The sequence below is a fragment of the Lepidochelys kempii genome, chromosome 10 (genome assembly GCF_965140265.1).
Source record: "Lepidochelys kempii isolate rLepKem1 chromosome 10, rLepKem1.hap2, whole genome shotgun sequence".
NCBI lineage: Eukaryota > Metazoa > Chordata > Testudines > Cheloniidae > Lepidochelys > Lepidochelys kempii.
This window is the reverse complement of record NC_133265.1, coordinates 46147397-46172075: the sequence shown is the minus strand read 5'-3', so window position 1 is coordinate 46172075 and position 24679 is coordinate 46147397. Positions and strand designations below refer to the sequence as shown.

General features: G+C 43.4%; 1 protein-coding gene across 6 annotated transcripts in view; it reads left to right on the top strand.

Moving 5' to 3' along the window:
• The window catches only part of ZNF592 (zinc finger protein 592), a 95865-nt gene that overhangs the window by 56213 nt on the left and 14973 nt on the right, over positions 1 to 24679 (top strand). For all 6 annotated transcript variants that reach the window (XM_073363249.1, XM_073363251.1, XM_073363252.1 and 3 more), the window contains exons 3-6: positions 10716 to 10894; positions 14892 to 15068; positions 15929 to 16088; positions 24127 to 24402. In XM_073363249.1, the coding sequence (XP_073219350.1) occupies positions 10716 to 10894; positions 14892 to 15068; positions 15929 to 16088; positions 24127 to 24402 (792 nt within the window). The remainder of the gene's footprint in view (positions 1 to 10715; positions 10895 to 14891; positions 15069 to 15928; positions 16089 to 24126; positions 24403 to 24679) is intronic.

The window sequence follows — 24679 nt, the reverse complement described above, 5'->3', positions numbered from 1 at the left end:
TCTGGTAGAAGAAACAATTGATTACCTGTTATGGGTATGTAAGGGCTTTGAGAAAGAAAGGGAAAAGCTGTTTGAGGAATTTAAATGGCATAAGGTAACTTTGTAATTTAGTAAAAATATTGGGGAAAAGTGTGGTATTAGGAAGGTGTTGTTGCATTACCTGAAAGACGCAGGGCAGAACGAGAGAATATAAAATGCTAGGTATTTAGGGATTATAGTTGGTGGCAGCTATAGACGATGCAGTCAAGTCTGCTTTGCCATGGGGGGGGGAAGAGGAGTGATTGTGCAGGCTGTGCCTGGGAAGTGGAACTACAGAGGAGTGGCACTAACTCTGGTGGTGGGTGCCTGGAACAAGGGAAGTAGCCCTGGGGCTGGCATTCCAGAAGGGGAAGAGAGCTGGGTGAGAGCAGAACTGGCTGAATGAGAACTGGCAAAACAAGATCCGATGGCTGGAGTTTGAAGTTAGACAAATTCAGACTGGAAATAAGACACACCTTTTTAACAGTGGGTTTATCTACACTTTTTAACTCAAATTGATTGATTGCCAGTTAACTAAAGGTAGATAATAGCTCAGACATAGGTGAGAGGTTTTTCACAGGAGTTGGTGGGTGAGATTTTGTGGTCTGCGTTGTGCAGGAGGTTGGACTAAGTGATCATAATGATCCTTTCTGACCTTAGTATCTATGAATCTTTAAAGGCTAGTGTGAACGTTCCCCAAATATTTGTTCTAGGAAATAAACATTTGTTCTTTGCCCCATGCCTTGTCTCCACATAAATTGTACCACTTCAAATTGATATGTTCCCCCTAGTGTAGGTGCAGTTACACCTGTATAAAAGTGCTTATTCCCATATGGGAAGGGGATTAATTTATAGAAGCACGAGGCACCTTTATCCTGATAAAACTGTGTTCACTCTAAATGGTGTACAAGTATTTCCATCAAAAAGTCACACCCTCCTAACCGAAATAGTTATAATAAGCTGCATGCAGTCCATTTCCTAAGGTAACAAACTAATGTCTGAGGAATATCAACACTGTCTTTTACAAGCAGTTGGCAATCCATTAACTCAGTAAAAAGTCTAGTGTGGACAATGTGGTGCATAATAACTCATTGGAAGAACTTAAATTCTTGATAAATTCTTTTTCACTTGAAGTCTTTAAATCATGATTGATTGTCTTTCTAAAAGATATACTGGAGTTCAATCATAAATTCTTGTTGGGCTTGATGCTGGAATTAGGCAAAATTCTATGACCTGTGTTGTGGAGGAGATCAGATTAGATGATTATGATTGGCCCTTTTGGTGTTAGGATCTATGTAAGTGTAACTCTGTAAAGGGATATGTAATGCAACTGAAAAGCGGCAGGTTTAAAAAAGTATTTTTACGAGTTTTAACAGAAAGGGCAATTAGCCTGTGAAACTCACTGCCATACATTGAGGTTAAAAAATGGGCTAGACATTTATATAGATAATGAGAGCACTCAAAGTTACAATAATAATATTAAAACAAATGAACGAAAACAAAGTTAGGGCATAAGCCAATTTCTGACCGAAGCTTTGAGGAATCATTGGGGAAGTTACTACATCATTGACAACTTAAAGGTTTTTTTCACCTTCCTCTGAAGCATCTGGTATCAGACACTGTCAGACAGGATACCATTTCTCCATAACTAAGCACATAGATTTGGCATATTTATTCTGAGAAGTATTGTGACCATGTGGATAAGACTTAGTGCAGCTTTATTACAGACATGCGTTTTGTTCCAAACCTCTGACAAAAATCATCTGGTGGAACCTCTCAGGCCATTTTGGTCTCCTTGACTCCCAGCCCAGTGCCCTCTCTGATAGGCCAAAGGCTATTTTTGTTGATGAGCAGGAACAGTTTACATGTTAATATGTAAATGTAAGAGGGATGGCCAGGCCAGTTCAGTTGGAACATTAAAAATATTAAGAGAGCAGTGCTGAGCAAGTTCTGCTGTACATATGCAAATGGTGAGTTTCTGCTTAATCCTGCAGCGTGTAGAGTGCTCTGACACTGATCCAACAAAGCACATAGCACATGCTTAACTTTAAGCACGTGAATAGCCCATTCAGTGGGTCCAATCTTGTGCTTAAAATTGTTTTATTGGATCAGAGCCAAAGTACTCTGCATGTTGCTGAAGTCCTAGGGACTATGCACTTTCCCACTGCAAATTCACTATCCAATTATGGAGGGTCTGCAGTTGGGGATGATGAGGGGGGGGGGGAGGCAGTCAGTTTCTTTTAACATTCTTGAAAACAGCTGCACCATTTTTTCCTCAAACTTTCCTAACCAATCTAACCTGAGTCCAAGACTAAACGTAGAAAATTTCAGCCCTAACAATTAGTTTCAGTTATGAGCAACTGAAAACAAGGGTCATTTAATGGAAAATGTTAGGCCTTAACTATAGCGCTATTAATTCCATTAACTAAAACTACATAAGAGTATTTTAAAGGTGCACGTTTAAGGCCTCAAAAGTCAGAAAATGATAGAACAATTTTATCTCTACCTCCTTGTGCCATGTGAGACCGTATTTAATTACATAAGTTCATGCTATTTCTCAACTATGATATAATATTTAAAAGTTGTTTATAACTTTACATATGTATGTACAGCATCTTGTAATGTTCTTTCATTCTGTTAAGTTTACAGTAATTTCATTATTGTAATGATCTAATATCTTTCTGAGTTAAACTTTTTATATGATACATTGTTGTCTACTGTATGTATTTAATTATTTTGTCACTAACCCCATACTATATGTGTGTGTGTGGTGCTGGCACGCCAGGTGCCAGCTTATGCCAAAGCCCCTAGGCATCACTGAACACTGACAAATAAATGCAGAGCTGGAAACCAGTCTGATTCACCTGTGTGTTAGTATTGTTAAAATAATACTGTGTTTAAACTTTATGAAATGCTTCTAAGTTGCTGCATGCATTAATCTCACTTATAAATCTGTATCCTATGTCATAAGGTAATATTTAAGTGTTTGCTTTGTAACTAAAAAAGTATTTGCTCTAAAACTGTAAACCCTCACTGTCAGGAGAAAAGCACTATCAAGTGTGAAATACGAGTTTACCATGAAAGGGTTCATCTTCTGCCCAACAAAAGAGAGCCTATTGACATCAGACAAGCCGTTGTGGAACATCTGTGGATGAAAGACTTTGTTGATTGCTCCCCCCGCACCCATGAAGTGGAGTCATGCGCAAACCCTCGTCCCATCAGCTTGAGCTCTGAGTGAGGGGGATAAAAATCCCTGTCAAGAAAAATGGTTCTTTCTATGCTGCTTGAAATTCAGAGAGAGCAATATTTCTAAGCATAAGCAAGGGATCCCCAAGCTGCTTAACTTGAGTTAGCCCTAAAGGACACACACAGCTTACATATTACAGCAGTGTCTATTTCCTTTTGAAACCTAAGACTGTAACTCGTGTGTGTGTATTTACCTGCTTTAACCTTGCAAATAACTCTTTTTCCTAGTTAATAAATCTTTAGTTTATTTCAGGATTGACTGCAAGTGTTATCCTTGGAGAAAGATCTCTGAGGTACAATTTAGCTTTGAGACTAGGTGTAGTAACCTGAATATTGTTGAGACTTTTAGTGTAAGGGACCATCTATTGCAAAGGCAGACTTGCCTGGGTGGCAAGATAGACCGGAGTGCCCAAGGGGACTGCCTCCATGTTAAAGCTGTTATAGTGCTTGAGACATTCACACTTTATACTTGGTTGGTGAAATCTAATTATAGAACATACAACCAGTTTGTGGTTTTTGCCCTGTTCCTTGACAGTCTACCCTGAGGTTGGCACTCATGCTTGTGAGCTACTCTAGAGAGCTTGCCATATAGTACAGCCTTCCTTTGGTGCAGTTCAAGAGGTGAGGCAGCTAATTATGACACTAACATAGCTATCAATTTAGGTGGACTGTATATACCAGTTCATTTTCACTATTGCTATAGTTTATACTTAATCTGAAATATGGTAGGTAAATAGAAAAGGTGCCAAAAGTACTCCTTTTCTTTTTTCTTTTTGCAAATACAGACTAACACAGCTGTTATTGTGAAACCTGTCATGGTAGGTAAATGTGGCTTACTGTATACTTCTCACATAAATCACTTTCAAGGACTCTGGCATACACACAGCATAGTGCACAATGCTAATGTTACGCATATGTATCTAAGGGTATGTTTACACTACAAAATTAGGTCTAATTTTAGAAGTCGATTTTTTAGAAATCGATTTTATACAGTCGATTGTGTGTGTCCCCACTTAAGACCATTAAGTCGGCGGAGTGCATCCACAATACTGAGGCTAGCATCGACTTCCGGAGCACTGCACTGTTGCTAGCTATCCCACAGTTCCTGCAGTCTCCGCCGCCAATTGGAATTCTGGGTTGAGATCCCAATGCCTGATGAGGTAAAAACATTGTCGTGGGTGGGTCTTGGTACATGTCGTCAGCCCTCCCACCCTGCACCCCGTGAAAGCAATGGCAGACAATCGTTTTGTGCCTTTTTTCCTGGGTTACCCATGCAGACGCCATACCACGGCAAGCATGTCACTGTACGTGTCCTGGATGCTGGCAGACGCGGTACTGCATTGCTACACTGCAGCAGCTCATTGCTTTGTGGCAGCAGACGGTGCAGTACGACTGGTAGCCGTCGTCGTCTCCTGGGTGCTCTTGGACGAACTCGGTGAGGTCGGTCGGGGCACTTGGGCAGACATGGGTGCTCCTGGCAGGTCTGTCAGGGGTGCCTGGACATAAGAGAATGACCTAGATTCACTCCCATTTAAGTTTCATCTCATGGCGATTCAGTCTGCCTGGAAACGATGACAGCTACAGTTGTTCTGCACTGTCTCCTGGCGAGCACCCAGAAGACCACAATGGCTAGCAGTCATACTGCATCGTCTTCTGCCAGCCTACCCCTTGCTCCCCCCTCCTTCCCTCCATGAAAGCAACGGCCAACAATAGTTTCGCACCTTTTTCCATGTGGGCGCCATGTTGCTGTCAGTGTCGTCATCCACCCGCCACTTCTGCTGCCACTCTGCTCTCCTACAGACGCCATACCACGGTAAGCATGGAGCCCGCTCAGATGACCGCAGCAGTTATGAGCGTTGTAAACACCACCTGTGCTATACAGCAGTATATGCAGAATCAGAACCTGCAAGAGCAGACAAGGAGACAACGGCAGCGCAGTGACAAGAGTGATGAGGACATGGACACAGACTTCTTTCAAAGTACGGACCCTGGCAATTTGGACATCATGGTGGTAATGGGGCAGGTTCATGCCATGGAATGCCAATTCTGGGCCCTGGAAACAAGCACAGACTGGTGGAACTGCATAGCGTTGCAGCTCTGGGACGATTCCCAGTGGCTTTGAAACTTTTGCATGTGTAAGGGCACTTTCATGGAACTTTGTGACTTGCTTTCCCCTGCTCTGAAGCGCAAGAATACCAAGATGAGAGCAGCCCTCACAGTTCACAAGCGAGTGGCAATAGCCCTGTGGAAGCTTGCAACACCAGACAGCTATCGGTCAGTCGGGAATCAATTTGGAGTGGGAAAATCTACTGTGGGGGCTGCTGTGATGCAAGTAGCCAACACAATCACTGAGCTGCTGCTATCAAGGGTAGTACTCAGGGAATCCCATTGCAGCAAAGCCATCCACTATGACCTGCACATTTCCCAAACTGTGGTGGGGCGATAGACCGAATCCATATCCCTATCTTGGCACTGGACCGCCGAGGCAGCGAGTACGTAAACCGCAAGGGGTACTTTTCAATGGTGCTGCAAGCACTGGTGGATCACAAGGGATGTTTCACCAGTATCAACGTGGGATGGCTGGGAAAGGTACATGATGCTTGCATCTTCAGGAACTCTGGTCTGCAGCAAGGGACTTTCTTCCCAGACCAGAAAATAACTGTTGGGGATGTTGAAATGCCTACATGTATCCTTGGGGACCCAGCCTACCCCTTGCTCCCATGGCTCATGAAGCTATAAACAGGCAGCCTGAACAGTAGTGAGGAGCTGTTCAACTATAGGCTGCGCAAGTGCAGAATGGTGGTAGAATGTGCATTTGGACATTTAAAAGCGCGCTGGCGCAGTTTACTGACTCGGTTAGACCTCAATGAAACCAATATTCCCATTGTTATTACTGCTTGCTGTGTGCTCCACAATATCTGTGAGAGTAAGGGGGAGATGTTTATGGCGGCGTGGGAGGTTGAGGCAAATCGCCTGGCTGCTGATTATGCGCAGCCAGACACCAACGCGGTTAGAAGAGTACCGGAGGGCACGGTGCGCATCAGAGACGCTTTGAAAACCAGTTTCATGACTGGCCAGGCTACGGTGTGACAGTTACGTATGTTTCTCCTTTTATGAGAATCTGCCCCCTTGGTTCACTCTACTTCCCTGTGAGCCAACCGCCCTCCCCTCCCCCCCTTTGATCACCTCTTGCAGAGGCAATAAAATCATTGTTTCAAATTCATGCATTCTTTATTAAGTCATCACACTAATAGGGGGATAACTGCCAAGGTAGCCCAGGAGGGGTGGGTGAGGAGGGAAGCACTGGTTGGGGTGCGAAAGACAAGGCCACACTGCACTTTAAAACTTATTGAATGCCAGCTTTCTGTTGCTTGGGCAGCCCTCTGGGGTGGAGTGCTTGGGTGCCCGGAGGCCGCCCCCTCCACTGCATTCTTGGGTGTCTGGGTGAGGAGGCTATGGAACTTGGGGATGAGGGCGGTTGGTTACACAGGGGCTGTAGCTCCTGCCTTTCCTGCAGCTCAACCATATGCTGGAGCATATCCGTTTGCTCCTCCAGTAGCCTCAGCATTGCCTCCTGCCTTCTGTCAGCAAGCTGACACCATCTATCATCTTCAACCCGCCACCTGTCCTTGCATTCATATTGTGCTTTCCTGGACTCTGACATTGCTTGCCTTCATGCATTCTGCTGGGATCTTTCAGTGTGGGAGGACTGCATGAGCTCAGAGAACATTTCATCATGAGTGCTTTTTTTTCGCCTTCTAATCTTCACTAGCCTCTGGGATGGAGATGATAGTGTGAGCGTTGAAACATTTGCAGCTGCGGGAGGGGAAAAAAAGGGAGAGTAGTAGTTAAAAGACACATTTTAGAGAACAATGTGTAGACTCTTTCACAGTGAGCCTTGCTGTTAACATTACATAGCACATGTTCTTTCAGTACCAGGTTGCGTTTTGCGTCTTATATTGAGGGTCTTCCGGTTTGGTGTGAGAGATCACACACACACAGGGCCGGGCAACCGAATTCAGCTTGCAGGCAGCCATGGTAAGCCACAGTCTTTTCATAGAATATCAGGGTTGGAAAGGACCTCAGGAGGTCATCTAGTCCAACCCCCTGCTCAAAGCAGGACCAATCCCCAATTTTTGCCCCAGATCCCTAAATGGCTGCCTCAAGGATTGAACTCACAAGCCTGGGTTTAGCAGGCCAGTGCTCAAACCACTGAGCTATCCCTCCCCCTCCTTTTGGCTTCTTTAACCTTCATAACATGTGGGAATGGTTTCAAACAGCAGCCCCCTTATTTCCCATACCAAGCAGCCTTTGGGTTGGCCATTTAAAATGGGTTGGCAATTTAAAAGGAGGGGCTGTGGTTTTCGGGTTACTGTGTAGCAGAAACCCAACTAACCCCCCCCAACACCCCCCCAATTCTCTGGGATGATTGCTTCACCCCTCCCCCCACTGCATGGATAACAGCGGGGCATATTTCTTTTCAGCCACAGGCATGCAGCCCAGCAGGAACGGCCACCTCTAAATGTCCCCTTAATAAAATTACCCTATTTCAACCAGGTGACCATCCAGAAGAGCTTTATGGAGATGTGCCTGGAGGATTTCCGCTCCATCCCCAGACGCATTAATAGACTTTTCCAGTAGCTGTACTGGCCGCGACTGCATCCCAAGTCTTCAGGGCAAATTAATCGTTCAACACGCTTGCTTTTAAACCGTGTATTATATTTACAAAGGTACACTCACCAGAGGTTCCTTCTCCGCCTGGTGGGTCCAGGAGCCTACCTTGGGTGGGTTCGGGGAGTACTGGCTCCAGCCCAGGGTGAGAAACTGGATCTCGGGGAAAATGGTTTCTCAGCGCACAGCAAGCAAGCGATCTTCAATTTCCTCATCATCATCTTCCTCGTCCCCAAAATGCACATCCTTATTGTGTGATAATCCATTTATGGAGTCAAAGCACAGGGGTGGGGTAGTGGTGGCTGCACCCCCTAGAATGGTATGCAGCTCATCATAGAAGCGGCATATCCGGGGCTCTGACCCCGAGCGGCCGTTTGCCTCTCTGTCTTTTTGGTAGGTTTGCCTGAGCTCCTTAAGTTTCACGCGGCACTTCTGCGGGTCCCTGTTATAGCCTCTGTCCTTCATGTGCTTGGAGATTTTTTCAAATGTTTGGGCATTTCGTCTTTTGGAACGGAGTTCTGATAGCACGGATTCGTCTCCCCATACAGCAATCAGATCCTGTACCTCCCTTCAGTCCATATTGGAGCTCTTTTGCAATTCTGGGACTCCATCATGGTCACCTCTGCTGATGAGATCTGCATTCACCTGCAGCTTGCCACGCTGGCCAAACAGGAAATGAGATTCAAAAGTTCGCGGGCCTTTTCCTGTCTACCTGGCCAGTACATCTGAGTTGAGAGTGCTGTCCAGAGCGGTCACAATGGAGCACTCTGAGATAGCTCCCGGAGGCCAATACCGTCGAATCGTGACCACACTACCCCAAATTCGAACCAGCAAGGTCAATTTCAGCGCTAATCCCCTCATCGGGGAGGAGTACAGAAATTGATTTTAAGAGCCCTTTAAGTAAAAAAAAAAAAAAAAAAAAAAAAAAACTTCGTCATGTGGATGGGTGCAAGGTTAAATTGATCCAACGCTGCTAAATTCGACCTAAACTCATAGTGTAGACCAGGACTAAGGATGTAGGAAATAACTATTGTATGTTGTACTGTAGAAATAGCATGTGGTATAAGTACAGATCCATACCCATCCACAAGGAGGCATGGATAAGGTAGTGTGTGCAGCCTTAACTTGATCTGGACACTGACTTATAACTAGGCTTAGAAGGATTCAGTTTTTATTCGTAAATGTTGGTAAAAGAAAATTTCAGTTTACACACAAATCCAACAAAAAATATTTCCATTGATGATCTTTGTAATTTACAGACAGGCAAAGTAAGAAAAATGCTGCTTGAGAACTTTGATTTAAGGATATTTACTTATGTATTTTGACATGTACTGTTGATAATTTGTGTTAATGGTCATAAAGCTTTAATTTTTTGAACCTCTATGTCTACTGTTGTTAAATAATTTTTCTCTCATCCCTCCACGTTTCCCACCACTGTGAAAATTTAAATAGATAAAAATTTTAAAAAGGTTAAAACCCATAATTTTGCTCAACTTTGAAAATTTAAATTGGTAAAAATAGAAACAATGTGTCAAAATTATCTGTTGAAATTATAAAAAAACAAATACTGAATTCTGCCAGGCCTACTTATAAGAGTTTCATTGTGCCCTCTTAATGTCACTTTTTTCTTGAATGAGGTTATCAAGGCTTTTGTAAGAAAAAGGTTAGTACATAAGAATTCCCTGATCTGGAGCAGTTTAGCTGGATTCAATCAGAACACTCCCAAGCACATTATGAGGGGGTCTTTCACCCGTGAAACAAGAGCTGGGGAGTATATGCATAGAGAGCCACTAAACATAGCAGAACAGGGCTCTGCACAGCAGATGTCTACCGCAGCTGTACACCTGCTCAGGCATTTCCCTACTGTTCTCCTTAGATTGTCAGACATCTCTTGAATCTGTTGGGGGAAGTGAGAGGAGTTGGGGTTGCTGGAGCCTGGGGGCCGGGGTTTTGGAGCCATCGGAGTTGAAACCATGTTCATGTAGAAAATTTACATACCATGTTCATGACATTTTCCCTACAAACCTATACTTCTACAACACACAGTAGTGGCCTTTCCTTCCAGTTGCACGGGCAGGAGTGCTGGACTCCATAAGGTCTGCAGAAACTGAGAAAGGAGCTCCTTCAAAGTGTAGCCAAATTATGTGTGTGTATTCTTGCCTTCCTTAGTTTCATACTATACAAGATTAGCAAGAAAAACCTTGCAAAATGTACAGCACGGGTTGCATGTAAGTTTTGAAGGGTCATAACTTGGTCAAAGTCAAAAGCAGTTTTCCAAGGGACACTCAAATGCACTTCTCCGTGCAGGCTACTTCTCTACCAAATTCCAACATTTTACCAGAGTGACTTCAGCAGTAAAGGTGTTTTTAAAAGCAAGGGTTTTTTATAATGGGAAACATTAATTATTTTACTCCCTCTTGCCTCCTACGCAAAAAAATGACTGAAGGGTTTTTGCTGAAGTTTTCCAGAACAATTTACTTTGAGGAAGAGACCAAATATAGAAAATTTCAGACGAATAGGTGAAAGTTTTTAAAAGAACTATGAGTGACACAAGACATGGTCCCACTGTAATAGTTCCTAACTTCAGAATTTTTAAGAGTTCACCAGTGGAAGAAGCTGCCAAGGTGCTGTGGAATCTCCATCAATAGAGAGATAGTAGGCAAAACCAGGCATTGTTTAGGTCTCTTCCAATCTGAATGATTCTAGGATGAAATTAGGTCACTTAAGAAAAAAATGTGTAGAATAAATGGTTAATGTGATTTCTTTTTTTCTTTCTCTAGACTTGTCAAGTGTGCCAGATGATGCTGCCTAACCAATGCTGCTACTGTGCTCATCAAAGAATCCATACTCACAAGTCCCCTTACTGCTGCCCAGAGTGCGGGATACTTTGCCGATCAGCCCATTTCCAAACCCATGTCAAGGAAAATTGCCTACATTACTCTCGCAAAGTTGGATACAGGTTTGTGCTGTTTATAAGGGTCTGTCTGGGGATGTGAGGAAGAATGGGGGACTATTTCAGCTCTTGGGGGAAAAAAGACAGATTTTTTTATTACCTGTTACAGAAAATTTGGCAGATTGAGGTGCAAGGGCTGAATCCAAAGTCCCACTGAAAGATTGTTTTAAATATATTGATAGCATAAAAATCACTTCCACCTCGCAGTTTGAGAAATGGATAAAGTCTATTTATTTGGGTTGATAATTGCTCACACATCCCAATGAAGGAAAGCATTCTGGAACAGCAAAGCAGATTTAAAAATATTTAATGTAACAAGAAGAAGATTACAGTAAATAAAAACTATTAGAAAGCATTTCTGAGTGCTCAAATGAATTTGAGCTCACTTTTTTAAAAAAAAAAAAAGAAGAAGAAGAAAAGAAAAGAAATTGGCCAATTTGTATAAACTTCAAGTTGGGCACCCAAAATTATTAGTGACTTTTGAAAATATTGGCCCTGAAATCTTTCCAGTTTTATACCCACTCAAGCTTAGATTTATTTTTACTGTCAGCTTTCTATTTAGAACGATAAGTGCCTTACCCAGGTCCTATTGTTGATCTCTAGGAAAGTTAACACCACATCCACGCTCTCCAAAATGGAGAGATCCCACAAATCTGCAGGAAAATTCTGCTTTTAAGATAGGGTAGTATATAGATCTTTGCAAGATTATAAAAGCTATTTGGTGCAATGAAGTGCATATCCAGGAGCTGGTTATAGCTCCCTGAGGGTATGTCTACACAGCAAAGAAAATCACCTGGCTGCCCCGTGACAGCCGTCTCTGGCTGTAGGTCTGTTTCATTGCTGTGTAGACTTCCAGGCTTATTCTGGAGCCTATAGTCTGGGACCGTCCCATCCAGTCCAAACCCAGAAGTCTACAGCCCAAGTCTGCTGGCACAAGCCAGCTGCAGGTTTTTCTTTGCTGTGCAGACATACCCAGATTCTCCTTGCATATTTGTACTGGCCCTGGCATAGGTTAGAGTAATCTAAGGGCTGGTCAAACTTAAGACCGCTAACTGTGGTCCCCAACAGACCACAGAATGCCAGAGTGCAGCAGTATCCCAGCTATGCTCTCCTCTACCTCCTTTCTTGCATGTGGGGTGAGTGGTTCACATAGGAACCAGCTATACATCTTCATGCCAGCTGGAAGCTCCCTCACACTGGAAGAATTCTCAGCTGGACAAACCTGACAGCTTTTTAGTCCCTTTGGGTTGCTGGAATACAGTAGAAAGTCTTGCTCTGTGAGATGTAGTGTGTCTTGCAATAATACAAGGCCCCATGTGCTCAATGGCAAGATGGACCTAAATTCTCTGACAACGTCCTTAGATTCTGCAGCACTCTGGAAATTCTGTAGCTGTTTCCAATACATTTATAAAATGGAGATTTTTATTGAATTAAATATAAAAATAAATAGTACATTCATTGCATTCCTCTATTGTTTGTTTTCATATTAAATTCACTTTATTTTTTTGCTGTCCCTACACTCTAGTTTTCAGCAATATGCCACCATCTTTAAGTTTCAGCGTTAACAGCCCATTAAGATGAATGACTCGGTTCCTTTTCTCAGAGATAACGTTTCAGGCTGCCTGCAAACTCAGGCAGCCATCACTGCATTTGTTTCACTCAGATTACTCTTTCAAGCTTTTTCTTCTAACCATGAGGGTTAGAAACTTTACATGAAATCTGAGATTCTGGATCACAATTCTGAGGCGGGGTGAAATCTGCTGCAGTTTTCATGGCTGCAGAATTCACAGGGTACTGGTAAAAATTTTCAAATTCATTAACAAAAAGGAAAAAATAATTGGCATTTTTCTCATAACTGAAAACTTGGAACAGAGAGCTGTCAAATAACATGTTTCATCCCCTGCCTCCATTCTCCAGTGTGACATTTGGAATATATCCTGAACGCTTTAGGAGAGCACCTACCTTTTGTTAGATGCTCCATGGTAATATCCCCACGTCAGGGCTTACCATAGTCAAGAGGAAGGGAGTTTTGTACTTCAGCATCACTTGTGTTGTGTCATGGGGAGGATCTTTGACAAAGTGGCAGCTCCTTTTACAAAGGACAGGATTTTTGTGAAGTGCCTAGTTGGCTGTAGGAGAAGGGGAGCGGTGTGGCCACAGTAGTCACTGTTAGTTCTGTCAATATCCCTTCCTCTTCTTTGGTGTTGGGATTATTTTTTATTATTTATTTGTATTGTGGTAGCAGCTAAGAACCTCAATCATAAACCAGGGCTGCACTGTGCTGGGCATTGTACACACCACACAAGAACAAAAAGACACTCCCTGCCCCAGGGAGCTAAAAATCTAAATACAAGACAAAAGACAACAGATGGATACAACGAAAGAGGAGCACAGAGAAGCAATGAGCCCAAACTGTCCAGCATGGAAAGCAGTGGTCACAGCACACCAGCTGCTTAAGAGATCTACTCCAGCAGCATTCTTGTGCACTGGAGAGGAGGAGCTTTGAGGAAAGCTATTTTCACAAGCTCCTGAGTGGCTGGTTACTGTCATGAAGATCCTGTTTCAAGACAGCTGCTGGTATGTCAGAGATCCTTTCTAAAACTAAGAAAACTGGGAAATCTACACACAAACACTGTTAGATTCAGGGTCTACACATAACATATCTGATGCACAACCTCAGATCCCAAATCTGAGTGAATGTCGTTTCCCAGAACAGTGCAGAAGGGACAGTTGAGAATGGGATAGTCTGGTTTATTTGTGGTGGTAGGAGTTTGGAGAAGGATTGCTGGAGGGCTGGCATCCTAGCCTCAGAATTAGACTTGATCCACACTACCAACTTATGTCAGTTTAACTATGTCGCTCAGAGGCATGGAAAATCAGCACCCCTCAGCAACGCAGTTATAACGACCTAACTCCTGGTGTAAACGGAGCTATGTCAATGGTAGGGCTTCTCCATTTACATAACTGCCACCTCTCAGGGAAGTGGAATACCTACACCAATGGGAGAAGTTCTCCCATTGGTATAAGTAGCCTCTTCACTAAGCGCTACAGCAGAGTATCTGCACTGAAGGAGTGCTGTCAGTGTAGACAAGCCCTAAGGTTGTGGTGTATAGTTGTTTGTGCCAGGTGCATATATCTGGGTGGAGGAGGAGAGGGCATGTGCTGTTAAAGGGCTTACCTTTTCCTTTCCTTGCTTTTGAGGTTTTGTCATAGGCATGTTATGTGTAGAGCACCCTTAACTGATACACAGAATAGTGTTTTTGTGTGTTTTGAATAAGAAAAAAGGTGGGATGGATGGAAAGAAGGTTAAGTGCAAGCAGTTGTTGCCAGCTCACTGGGGGCAGTATTTCTAGGTCTCTGTAATTGCGAGGAGAGACTGACTGAATGGATGAAATGATGAAAGTTTGGGAGAACCTTGCCTATAGGACCTTGGCTGCCCCTACTGTCCCTTCCCTTTGTTTTAGGCTATGTACGCACTACAGTTTAGGTTGGTATAAGTTATGTTGCTCAGGGGTCTGAATAAGCAACCCCTCTGAGTGACGTAAGTTTCAGCAACCTAAGCACCAGTGTGGATGGCACCATGTCAGCAGGAGAGCTTCTCCTGCCGACATAGCTACCACCACTCATGGGGGCTGAAGTAAGTTGATGGGAGAGCTCTCTCCCATCTGCTTAGAATATTTGAACATGAAACGGGGAGCTGGGGATTAGATTGAAGGGGGAGACTAATGAGCTGGTGCTAGCCAATGCCTGTGATGATTTTGGAGCGGCATCAGTTAACCCCTTACTTTCCATGCCTCAATGCATGGGCAAAGCCTTAAGATTCATTAATTCCATTAACATTCTGCTTTTTGCCTCTTCCAGATCACTACTGAGGGGGTCAAGTGAGAGCTAACACCATGCTCTGGTGTCCTCCACTCTTCACTTTTGTGTTTCCCTTTGGAAGTTGAAGAGAGGCAGTGCTTGGTGTATTTTAATGCAGATTTTTTTCCCCTCTGCCTTCCAGGTGTATCCACTGTGGAGTTGTCTTTATGTCGCTAGCTATGCTGAAAGTGCACATTCACGAGAAACACTGCGAAGTCTTCCACAAATGTTCTTTTTGTCCAATGGCTTTCAAATCTGCGGACAGTACCACTGCCCATATTACTAGCCAGCACCCAGAAGAGCCTCACAAAACTACTCAGTAAGTGCCCTTAGCGTTTGGAAGCATTTACACTGTTTGCCCAATGTTTTGTGTAAACTGTGTTAGCCACTGGATCGCTCTGGAACTGACATTCCCTCCCACCTCCACACCCCCACATCTCCTTCCTTTGCCTGTCTCTGTCAGAGGAGGAAGAGGAAAAGCTGCTGCTTTTGCTGTTTGCCAGGGGCTTAGTCTCTGCCAAGCCAAAGTTCCCTGCCCTGAACTCAGAGCCTCATAAGATTGGGGGTGGAGAGATAGGGAGGGAGCTGAGCAGCTGCAGCGAGGAGTCTCAGCTGCAACACCCTGCCTGCCCATGAGTAAGAGTGGCATCTACTGACAAGGACTTTGCACTACAACTGCCTCCTCTGGCTTCTGGATGTTCGGGGTGCCATTGCCTAAAGAAGCTGGAGAAATTGTCTTGTGTTCTCCACTCTGCAACCTCTTCTTTTTCCCCTCTAGCCATGGCTGAAAGAGCTTGTGGGTGCATGGGTGGGGGGAATTGGATTGGGTTGAAAGTAACAGGTAGCTGGTGTTCTCTGAATGAATTACCTCTGTATATCCATGGTTACCCTCCCAATCTATCCAGGGCTTAATGGATCCTCTTTTTAGAACACTCAATATGTGCCTGATGCATTCAGCCCCTCCAGCTAATTGCTTCAAACGGTTCTGGGGCCTGTGCAGCTTGTTTGGGGTATAACCAAAAAGCATGGGTATGTGCAGGCAGCACATTGAAAGAACTCCATTCACTAATAAGTAACTTCCCTTTCTAAGACTAAATCATAGAGTTTTCTTCTATCTAGTGTCTTTTCAAAATAGTCAATATACTGAGCATGAATTTTATTTTTTTTAAATTGTTCCAGGGTTATCTACAAATGTTCTTGTGAGACTGTCTTTAACAAGAAGAAGCTGCTCCAGGAGCACTTCCAACAGAATGCCAACAAGCTGTTGGTGGGAGTATTTAAGTGTCCGCAGTGTCAATTAGTGTATATGCAGAAACAACAATTAATGCAGCATGTCAAGGTAGGTAGCTGAATCTGACTTACTGATAGCACAGAGCCCTTTTTGTGTGTGTCTGTATACAGGCAGAAGTGACTCTGAGGGCAGGAGATGGAAGGAAGTGGTGGGGTTTTATTTTATGTATGTAATTAATTTTTGCCAGGGGGCATTGTGGTGTAAGGTAAAATTTCACTATGCAAGTTTGGGTAACACTAGTAAATTTCACTTTATAACAAAAATATGTAGTAGTGATGTTATATAATCATAGAAAGGTAGGGTTAGAAGGGAACTTGAGGGGTCATCAAGTCCAGCCCCCTGTGCTGAGGCAGGAACAAGTAAACCTAGACCGTCTCTGGCAGGTATTTGTCCAACTTGTTCTTTAAAACCTCCAGGATAGGGATTCTACAACCTTCCTTTGAAGCCTGTTCCAGTGCTTAACTCTCCTTAGAGTTAGAAAGTTTTTCCTAATATCTAACCTAAATCTCCCTTGTTGCAGATTAAGCCCATTACATCCTACTCTACCTTCAGTGAACGTGCAGAACAGTTGATCACCATCCTCTTTATAACCGCCTTTAACATATTTGAAGACTCATCAGGTCCCCTCTCAGACTTCTTTTCTCAAGACTAAGCATGCCCAGTTTTTCAACCTTTCCTAGTAGGTCAGGTTTTCTAAAGCTTTTATCGTTTTTGTTGCTCTCCTCTGGACTCTCCAATTTGTCCACACCTTTCCTGAAGTGTGGCACCCAGAACTGGACACAGTACTCCTTCACATGCTGATCCTTTTGTATATTCCACTGTGGGCTACACATGTGCTCCATGCATCTGAAACTGAAGCCCTTTACTTGCTGTTGGTGGGATTTGTCTTTGGTCCACACCTGTGCTTTTTCTCTCCTTGTGCTCTGGTCTAAGTGGGGCCTGACTGCCAGTTCCTTTCTGCCACCACATGATCTGAGATGGAACCCTCCAGTGTCCCCAGAACTGTCCCTCCAACTTTGAATCTGTAAATATTGTAAAATAAAACCTTTTGTTAGTTAAGTATTAGTTTGAGTTATTTTGGTTAGTTAGAATTTTGAACAAGTCCCTTCTGCCCCCTTTTACCTCCTCCCACTCCAGGTATGGAATGCAGATTATGCCCAGGAATCTGACCTTCAGGAATGGCATCTCCTGCCCCAGTCCTTCTTGGTAAATGATGACCTTGAGGGGAGCCTCTTCTGTCTTGGAAAAGCTCATACCTGAATGCTATATCTTCCGCTCCTTTCCCAATCAATAGAAGTTCAGATGTAGGAGACATCTAGTGGACAATACTATGAGGCTTCAGTTCAATTCAGACCAGGCATACACCATCTTGTATACTGGGCAAGGCCTAGCTCTCGCACATCTAATACAGGGGCAAGGAAAGGTAGCGCCAAGACTCTTCCCAGGCTTACCATGAAGGTAGGGAGCACTTTCAGAAGCCTAAAGAGAAATCCCACTCTAAGAGGAGGGCTGCTTACCCAACACTTTCTCAATCAGGTGACACTTCACAATGACAATGTTCTGGATCCCAGGAGGCTCAAGAGCCCATAGGGGTCACGGTAACAACCCAGAGGTTTTGAAAAATAAGGGTGCCCCTGCATTGGCACTGTTGACAGGAGCAGAACCACCGGTACCGAGCAAGGAGAGACGGGAGTCAAGGCTTGGACAACCACCAGTACTGGCAAGGGACACCTGAGAACCTCTTGCTCCATTTTTATCCACAAGCTTGCATAATGAAACACTGGCTTCCAAGAGTCTTTCCATGCCAGCTCCAAAGGAACATAGGAAGAAGACTCTTCACACCGATGAGTGGCAATAGATACTTCACTTCAGAGGATATCATCATCCTTCTAGATCCAGAACATTGCCTCCTATTGGGCCTGGTCCTTACAAGGTAGATTCTGACACCATTAGTCCATGAATGCTATGAGAGAAGTTCTTCCTACCAGTTGGGGCATTTCTTTAGTCATGGTACTGGCAGCACAGCCACTGGAACTGGAGCCCATATTTTCCTCTTCCAGGGAATTTGACATGGGGGAAGGACTGACATCACTTCCACTAGGAGATGTCATCCCCGATAGAAGGTTCTGGATCCTCTAGGCACTGCCATGACCTCCTAAGATGGGATACCCTTCCCCCCAGGACTGTTTTTAAACTGTGCCTTGAAGATCTCCTCAACCTATATTGGATCCCTCTTACTGGTTTTACAAGGGACTATGGGATCCATATTACAATATCCTGAATCAGTCCACTTTCATTGGGAATCTCACCATCCCTCTCTCCCTTTCTTCCCCCCAGAGATCAGCCAGAGCCCCCTCAGCAGCCCATGGAAGAGGAGGAGGAAGAGCCAGATCTAGCAGTATTGCCAGGGCCGATAGGAGTATCATCATCTCCATAGATTCCAAGGGTCCAAGGCCAGAAGGGACCATTGTGCCCATCTTGTCTGACCTCCTGTATAACACAGACCATAGAATTTCTCCAAAATAATTCCTAGATCAATCTTTTAGAAAAACATCCAATCTTGATTTTAAAACGGTCAGTGATAGAGAATCTACCATGACATTTAATGTATTGTTCCAATGGTTAGTTACTCTCACTGTTAAAAATTTACACCTTATTTCCAGGTTGAATTTGTCTAGCTTAAATTTCCAGCCATTGGATCATGTTAGAGCTTTTTCTGCAAGATTGAAGTGCTTGTTATTAAATAATTGTTCCTCACGTAGGTGCCCAGAGACTGTAATCAAGTCACCTTCTCTTTGTCAAGATAGATAGACTCTAGGAATTCAATCACTACATAGCAGGCTTTGTACTCGTGGCTCTTCTCTGAACCCTCTCCAACTTATTAACATCCTTCTTAAATTGTGGGCACCAGAACTGGACACAGTATTCCAGCAGCTTTTGCACCAGTGCCAAACACAGAAGTAAAATAACCTTTCTATTCCTACTGCAGATTCCCCTGTCTATCCAGCCCAGGTTTGCATTAGCTATTGGGCCACAGTATCACACTGGGAGCTCATGTTCAGCTGATTATCCACCACAAAACCAAATCTTTTTCAGAGTCACTGCTTCCCATTCTGTAAATATGGCCTACATTCATTGCTCCTAGATGTATACATTTATATTTAGCCGTATTACAGGGTATATTGTTTGCTTGCACCCAGTTTACAAGGGGATCCAGATCATTCTGAATCAGTGACCTGTCCTCTTCATTATTTATCACTCTTCCGATTTTTGTGTCATCTGCAAACTTTATCAGTGATGATTTAATTTTCTTCCAGGTCACTGAAAAAAATATTAAATAATATATGGCCAAGAACTGAACCCTGAATGACCCCACTGGAAACACTTTATGACTGTTCCCTGTTTACAATTACTTCTCCCACAAAGTCCAGAGTGCTTGGTTCTTTTTGTCTCCTTAGATAAAAGATACCTTGGAGTTCTTTGCCTTTCTCTTTCATACTCCAGCGCACCTTTGTAATGGATTCTTCTGAAAGTTACCCCCCAAAGTAAAGTTCATTCAAGCTGTGAGGAAGGAGATTTGGAGTCTCATGGTAAAGGAAATTCCATGCTGGTTTCTTCCTGCACTGGTGTTTTCTAAAACACAAATTGATCTGTTCCTGCAATCTCCTCCCCCTGCCATGAAGCTGAGTGGTTATCTCCTCCCCTTGTTGACTTCATGGTTTTGTTTTCCTTTTATGTAAATACATTCCCATTGTCTGTCAATGTACCTTGGAAGTACCTTCAAGGTGGCAGAACCACATTTGTTTATCTAGGGTGGGGTAACTTCAGCACTGCCTAGCAGAGACACTTTAAGAACATAATTCCCAATACACCACACAATAGTATTAATAAGTATGTTATTAGCTTCCTATTGATATATTACGTGACTCCTTTTAAATATAGATTATGATATTAATGAGTTGGGGTACACTGAACTGGTCAGGCCAGCTGAAACTCACTGCCAGATATGTGAGTCTCTTGCACTGGGGTGCTGTTAGGATCACAGTCATGAGAAAACAGGAAATCCAAGATATAGTGCGCCAAAGGGGCGCAAGGTCAGGACTCCAAAGAGGATGCCTTTCTAATCTTGTTGATGGGACCCTTAAGGTATGCCTTTCCCACCATTCCTCTCTTATCTCGAGCCCTCAGGAAGATTCTGCAGAATAGGGCAGTGGTCATCTTTATTGTTCCCAAATGGCCTAGACAGTATTCGTTCCCCAACTTTCTCCAGCCATCAGCACATCCACCCATCAATATCCAATCTTTCCCAGACCTCTTGACACAGACAGGGGCAAGATCAGACATCCTAATCTGGAGTCTCTCTACCTCAAGACTTGGTACTTGGATGGGCATTGAACCTACAGCAGACATGTTCAGTAGCAATTCAAGCCATCTTTCATAATAGCAGGAAGGAATCCACCAAAAAATTCTGCTTTGCTAAGCAGAGATTTTCTATTTGGGTTCAGCATCAACAGATGTCTCCAGAAGAACTGGACTATCTGCTGACCCTGAAGACCTCAGGTCTTTCCCTTAGCTCCCTATGATTGCACTTAACTGAAGTTAGTGCCTGCCACTTCCCTTGATAACCATTCATTTTCACCCATCCAGCAGCTGTACATTTTCTAAAGCATCACATTAGAACCTTCCCTCCTGAAACTAAACACGCTCCCACATGGGATCTTAACTTAGTACTCTCAGCGTTATTTGAGTAACTATTTGAACCATTGCTGACATGTTTGCTGTTCTATCTATCTATGAAATTCTCCCTTCTAGGGGCCATCAGGTCACCTAGAAGGGTTCGAGAACTAGGAGACCTAATGGCTACTCTAGCTTATACAATTTTCCATAAGGAAAAGGTTCATGGAGACTACACCCAAAATTCTTCCGCCTTTCATCTAAACCAGACAATACACCTTTCTTTGCCGAAGCCACGTGTGACTAATGAAGGGAGGAGAAGAGCCTCTTTTCCCTGGGTGTGTGCTGGGCATTGGCATTTACTTACAAAGAACAAATTCATTTAGGAAATTGCCTGGATTGGCAGAATGGATGAAGGGACAAGCGATCTCTTCTCCGAGATTTTCCAAGTGGATTTCAAGCTGTATTCTGCTCTGTCAGTCAGCTGATAGCTCTCCCCTTCAAGGTGTGAGGGCCCACTCTACCAGAGTCAAGGCAGCTTCCCTAGCCTCACTTCATGAAGTGCCTCTTATTGATATCTGTAAGGCAATAGTATAGAGCTCTATACTTGCCTTCACAAGACATTATTCACTATTCAAGCCTCTGCAGCAAATGCATCCTTTAGATTGATGGTACTTGAGTCATCAATACCATGTAGGTTCTCTCACCCTTCTCCTAAATGGGCTTTGCTTCTCAGTCACCCACAGTGGAATACACATAGGAACCAGCACTCACAGAAGCAGCATTATTTACCTTTTATAGCAAGTGGAGTTTTTGAGTTCTGTGGTCACTATCTGTATTCCACTATCCGCCCTTCTTTCTCTCTGCTTCAGATTCTGTACTTATTACTTGTGGTAGAGAAAGAACCTCTTGGCTGTTGGTCCACATCACCCCTTCTGCCCTCAGTCCGGAGCATGAGGAGAGGAGGAGCGCGGGTACAGACTAAGGCTATGTCTACACTACGCAACTTTTAGTGACATGGCTGTGCCGCTACAGCCATGCTGCTAAAAGGCGCATGGAGTAGCTGCTGCTTGTCGGCAGGAAAGAGCTCTCTTAACGACAAAAACTTCCACCCCCAACGAGCGGCATTAGCATTGTTGGCAAGAGAGCGGTCCTGCTGACAAAGCGCTATTCACACCAGTGCTTGTCGTCGACAGAACTTTTGTTTTTGTGTGTGTTTAACACCTCCTGAAAAAGAAAAGTTTTGCCTTTCACTTGCCAGTGTAGACAAAGCCTAACAGACACTTCATGCAAAAATCTTCCTGTCTCAGGTGCATGGAAGACATGCATACCCTCACAGTGGAATACTACCCAGGGATCACACATCTCAAAGAACTCCAGTTACTAGACAAGATCAGTAACCTCTCTTTTTACAGCACTGACATTTTTAGGTAGATCAGGTAATGATACAGCCAGGTATCTCATCTGTTGTTTGTTCTATCTCTTGAGACGGTATTTAAAAAAAAAAAAAACAATGCTGCCTTTGGTGGGACACTCCTTGAGAGTGTCAATTCAGGACAAATTGCTTAGAGCAGGGCAGTTACAGCCTAAAGCTGGAGTTCCTTTACTATTAAAGCAAACCAAACCAGCCAAACAGAAAGGACTTTGGTTTTACCCCACTGGCTAACCATAAGTCACACAAGCAATTCCCTTAGACACTCCAGTTTTCCAGTATCACCACCAGTGCCACTTGCTATGGGGATGACTGGTTATTAAAAACAATACACCAGTAAAAGAAAAAAGGTTCTCTCAATCCCAAAGGACCAAGCCCCAAAGGTTTATTCATAAAATGAAAAAGAGATAGATGAGCGCTAGAATTGGCTAAATGGAATCAATTACAAACCGTAATGGCAAAGTTCTTGGTTCAGGCTTGTAGCAGTGATGGAGTAAACTGCAGGTTCAAATCAAGTCTCTGGAGTACATCCACAGCTGGGATGGATCATTCAGTCCTTTGTTCAGAGCTTCAGATTGTAGCAAAGTCTCTCTAGAGGTCAGAAGCAGGATTGAAGACAACACGGGGCGGTTTTCAAGGCCTTTTATATTCTCTGCCCGTGGAAGATCACAGCAGCAAGATGGAGTTTGGAGTCACATGGGCAAGTCACATGTCCATGCATGACTCGGTTCTTTACAGGCCAACTCCATTGTTTACATGTTAGTTTGAACGTTCCCAGGAAAGCTCAGATGTGGCGTCTCCCAAAGTCCATTGTTAATTAAGTGTTTTTTGATTGGGCACTTACTGAGAATATTCTCAAGAAGCTGACCAAGTGCTTCACTGAGGTTACTTAGAATGAAAACACATTGAGATACAAGTACATAGCCAATATTCATAACTTCAGCTACAAAAATGATACACACATACAGACAGCATAATCATGCCCAGCAAATCATAACCTTTCCATAGACACCTTACACGACAACCTTTGTACAATATTTGCTGCAGATATATAACAGTGGTTGCAACAATGATCTATACGGTCACAGGTTATGTCAGTAATGTCACAGGTTGACTGGCAGTTGTTTTATATTGAAGCAAAAAAAAAAGCACAAATGTTTTAAATATTTCACGTGTAACTAAGAGGGAAGATTTTAAAGAGCTGATGAGGACAGATTGAAAAGTGGGAAACCTATTCCATTTAGAAACATTTCTGTTTCTACTGGTATTTCATATTTTCTGTGATTACTTTCCTTGTACATTACATTTATATAAAAAGAAGGGGTTTGGTTCATCCTATTTTGTTTGTATTGGTTCATCACATTACATGGGGAGTGGCAAATCCCCATCCCCATAATGCACCTGGCAAGTTGTTCATACTGTATTGCAGTGGTTCTCAAACTTTTTTTCCACGCACCACTTGAAAACTGCTGAGGGTCTCGGTGGACCACTTAATGATCTTCCAAATGTTGTTTGTACCGTTAGCTAACTATTGTAAAGTGCTTTTGCTTGCTGATTAGAAAATGGAACCAATTATTTGAAGACCTTTTGTGCCTTTGAATGAATAGATTAAGGCACAAGACTGGGAATTATGAGATCCGGGTTCTTTTACTGGCTCTGCGCTCTAGTCACTGCACTTCCATGTGCCTGAATTTCCTCATATTAAAAATGGTTTAACAACACTGACCTACCTAGCAGGGTAGTGGGGATTAATTTATTCATGCTCATAAGGCACGTTACGATCTCAAGATGCGGAGCCAAATATAGAAGTGTTGTATTTTTGTAAATTATTAGCAATGCTACTCGAACAACTCTTCTGTCAGGCAGAACTTTCCAGCCTATTTCAGGGGCAGAAGCTTGGTGGGGATTTAGGAGTACCTCAGTGCTATGTTATTTAAACTGTTTTTGATTCTGATGCTCAATTCCCTTATTACTAATCAGGCTGTTCATGGGGTCCCCCCATATCCTGAGGATGTCTCTAACCTTCGACAGAAGCCTCAGACAACGTCCAGCAGCCAAGTTCTTGCACCACCAAAGGAGTTGTCAGTAGCCAATGGTACTTCCCACACTGCTTTGCCAAGGAAGGACACAAGAGTGGAAAACAACTCAGAATCAAAACCCATCTTGAAAAGTGTTGGTTGGACTTGTAGAGAGTGTTCACAATGGAACCCTGATCGGGAAAACTATGTGTCCCATATGAAGAAAAGCCATGGAAAGGTAAGGAGCCAAATGATACCTTTCATAGAATCATAGAACTGGAAGGGACCTCAAGAGGTCATCTAGTCTAGTCCCCTGCATTTCAAGGCAGGACTAAGTATTTCAGGCATGTTTCTTCCTGTTTATAAGCTTTTGGCAATGGAACTACTAGTCATTAATATTTTGATCAAATGGAAACCCAGTAGCTGTTCACCAGCACTGTTGGAGTGAAAGTATAGCCAGAAACAAAACATTGACCTGACCTGCTGTCAGCATATTGGGTCTATTTGAATAGTAT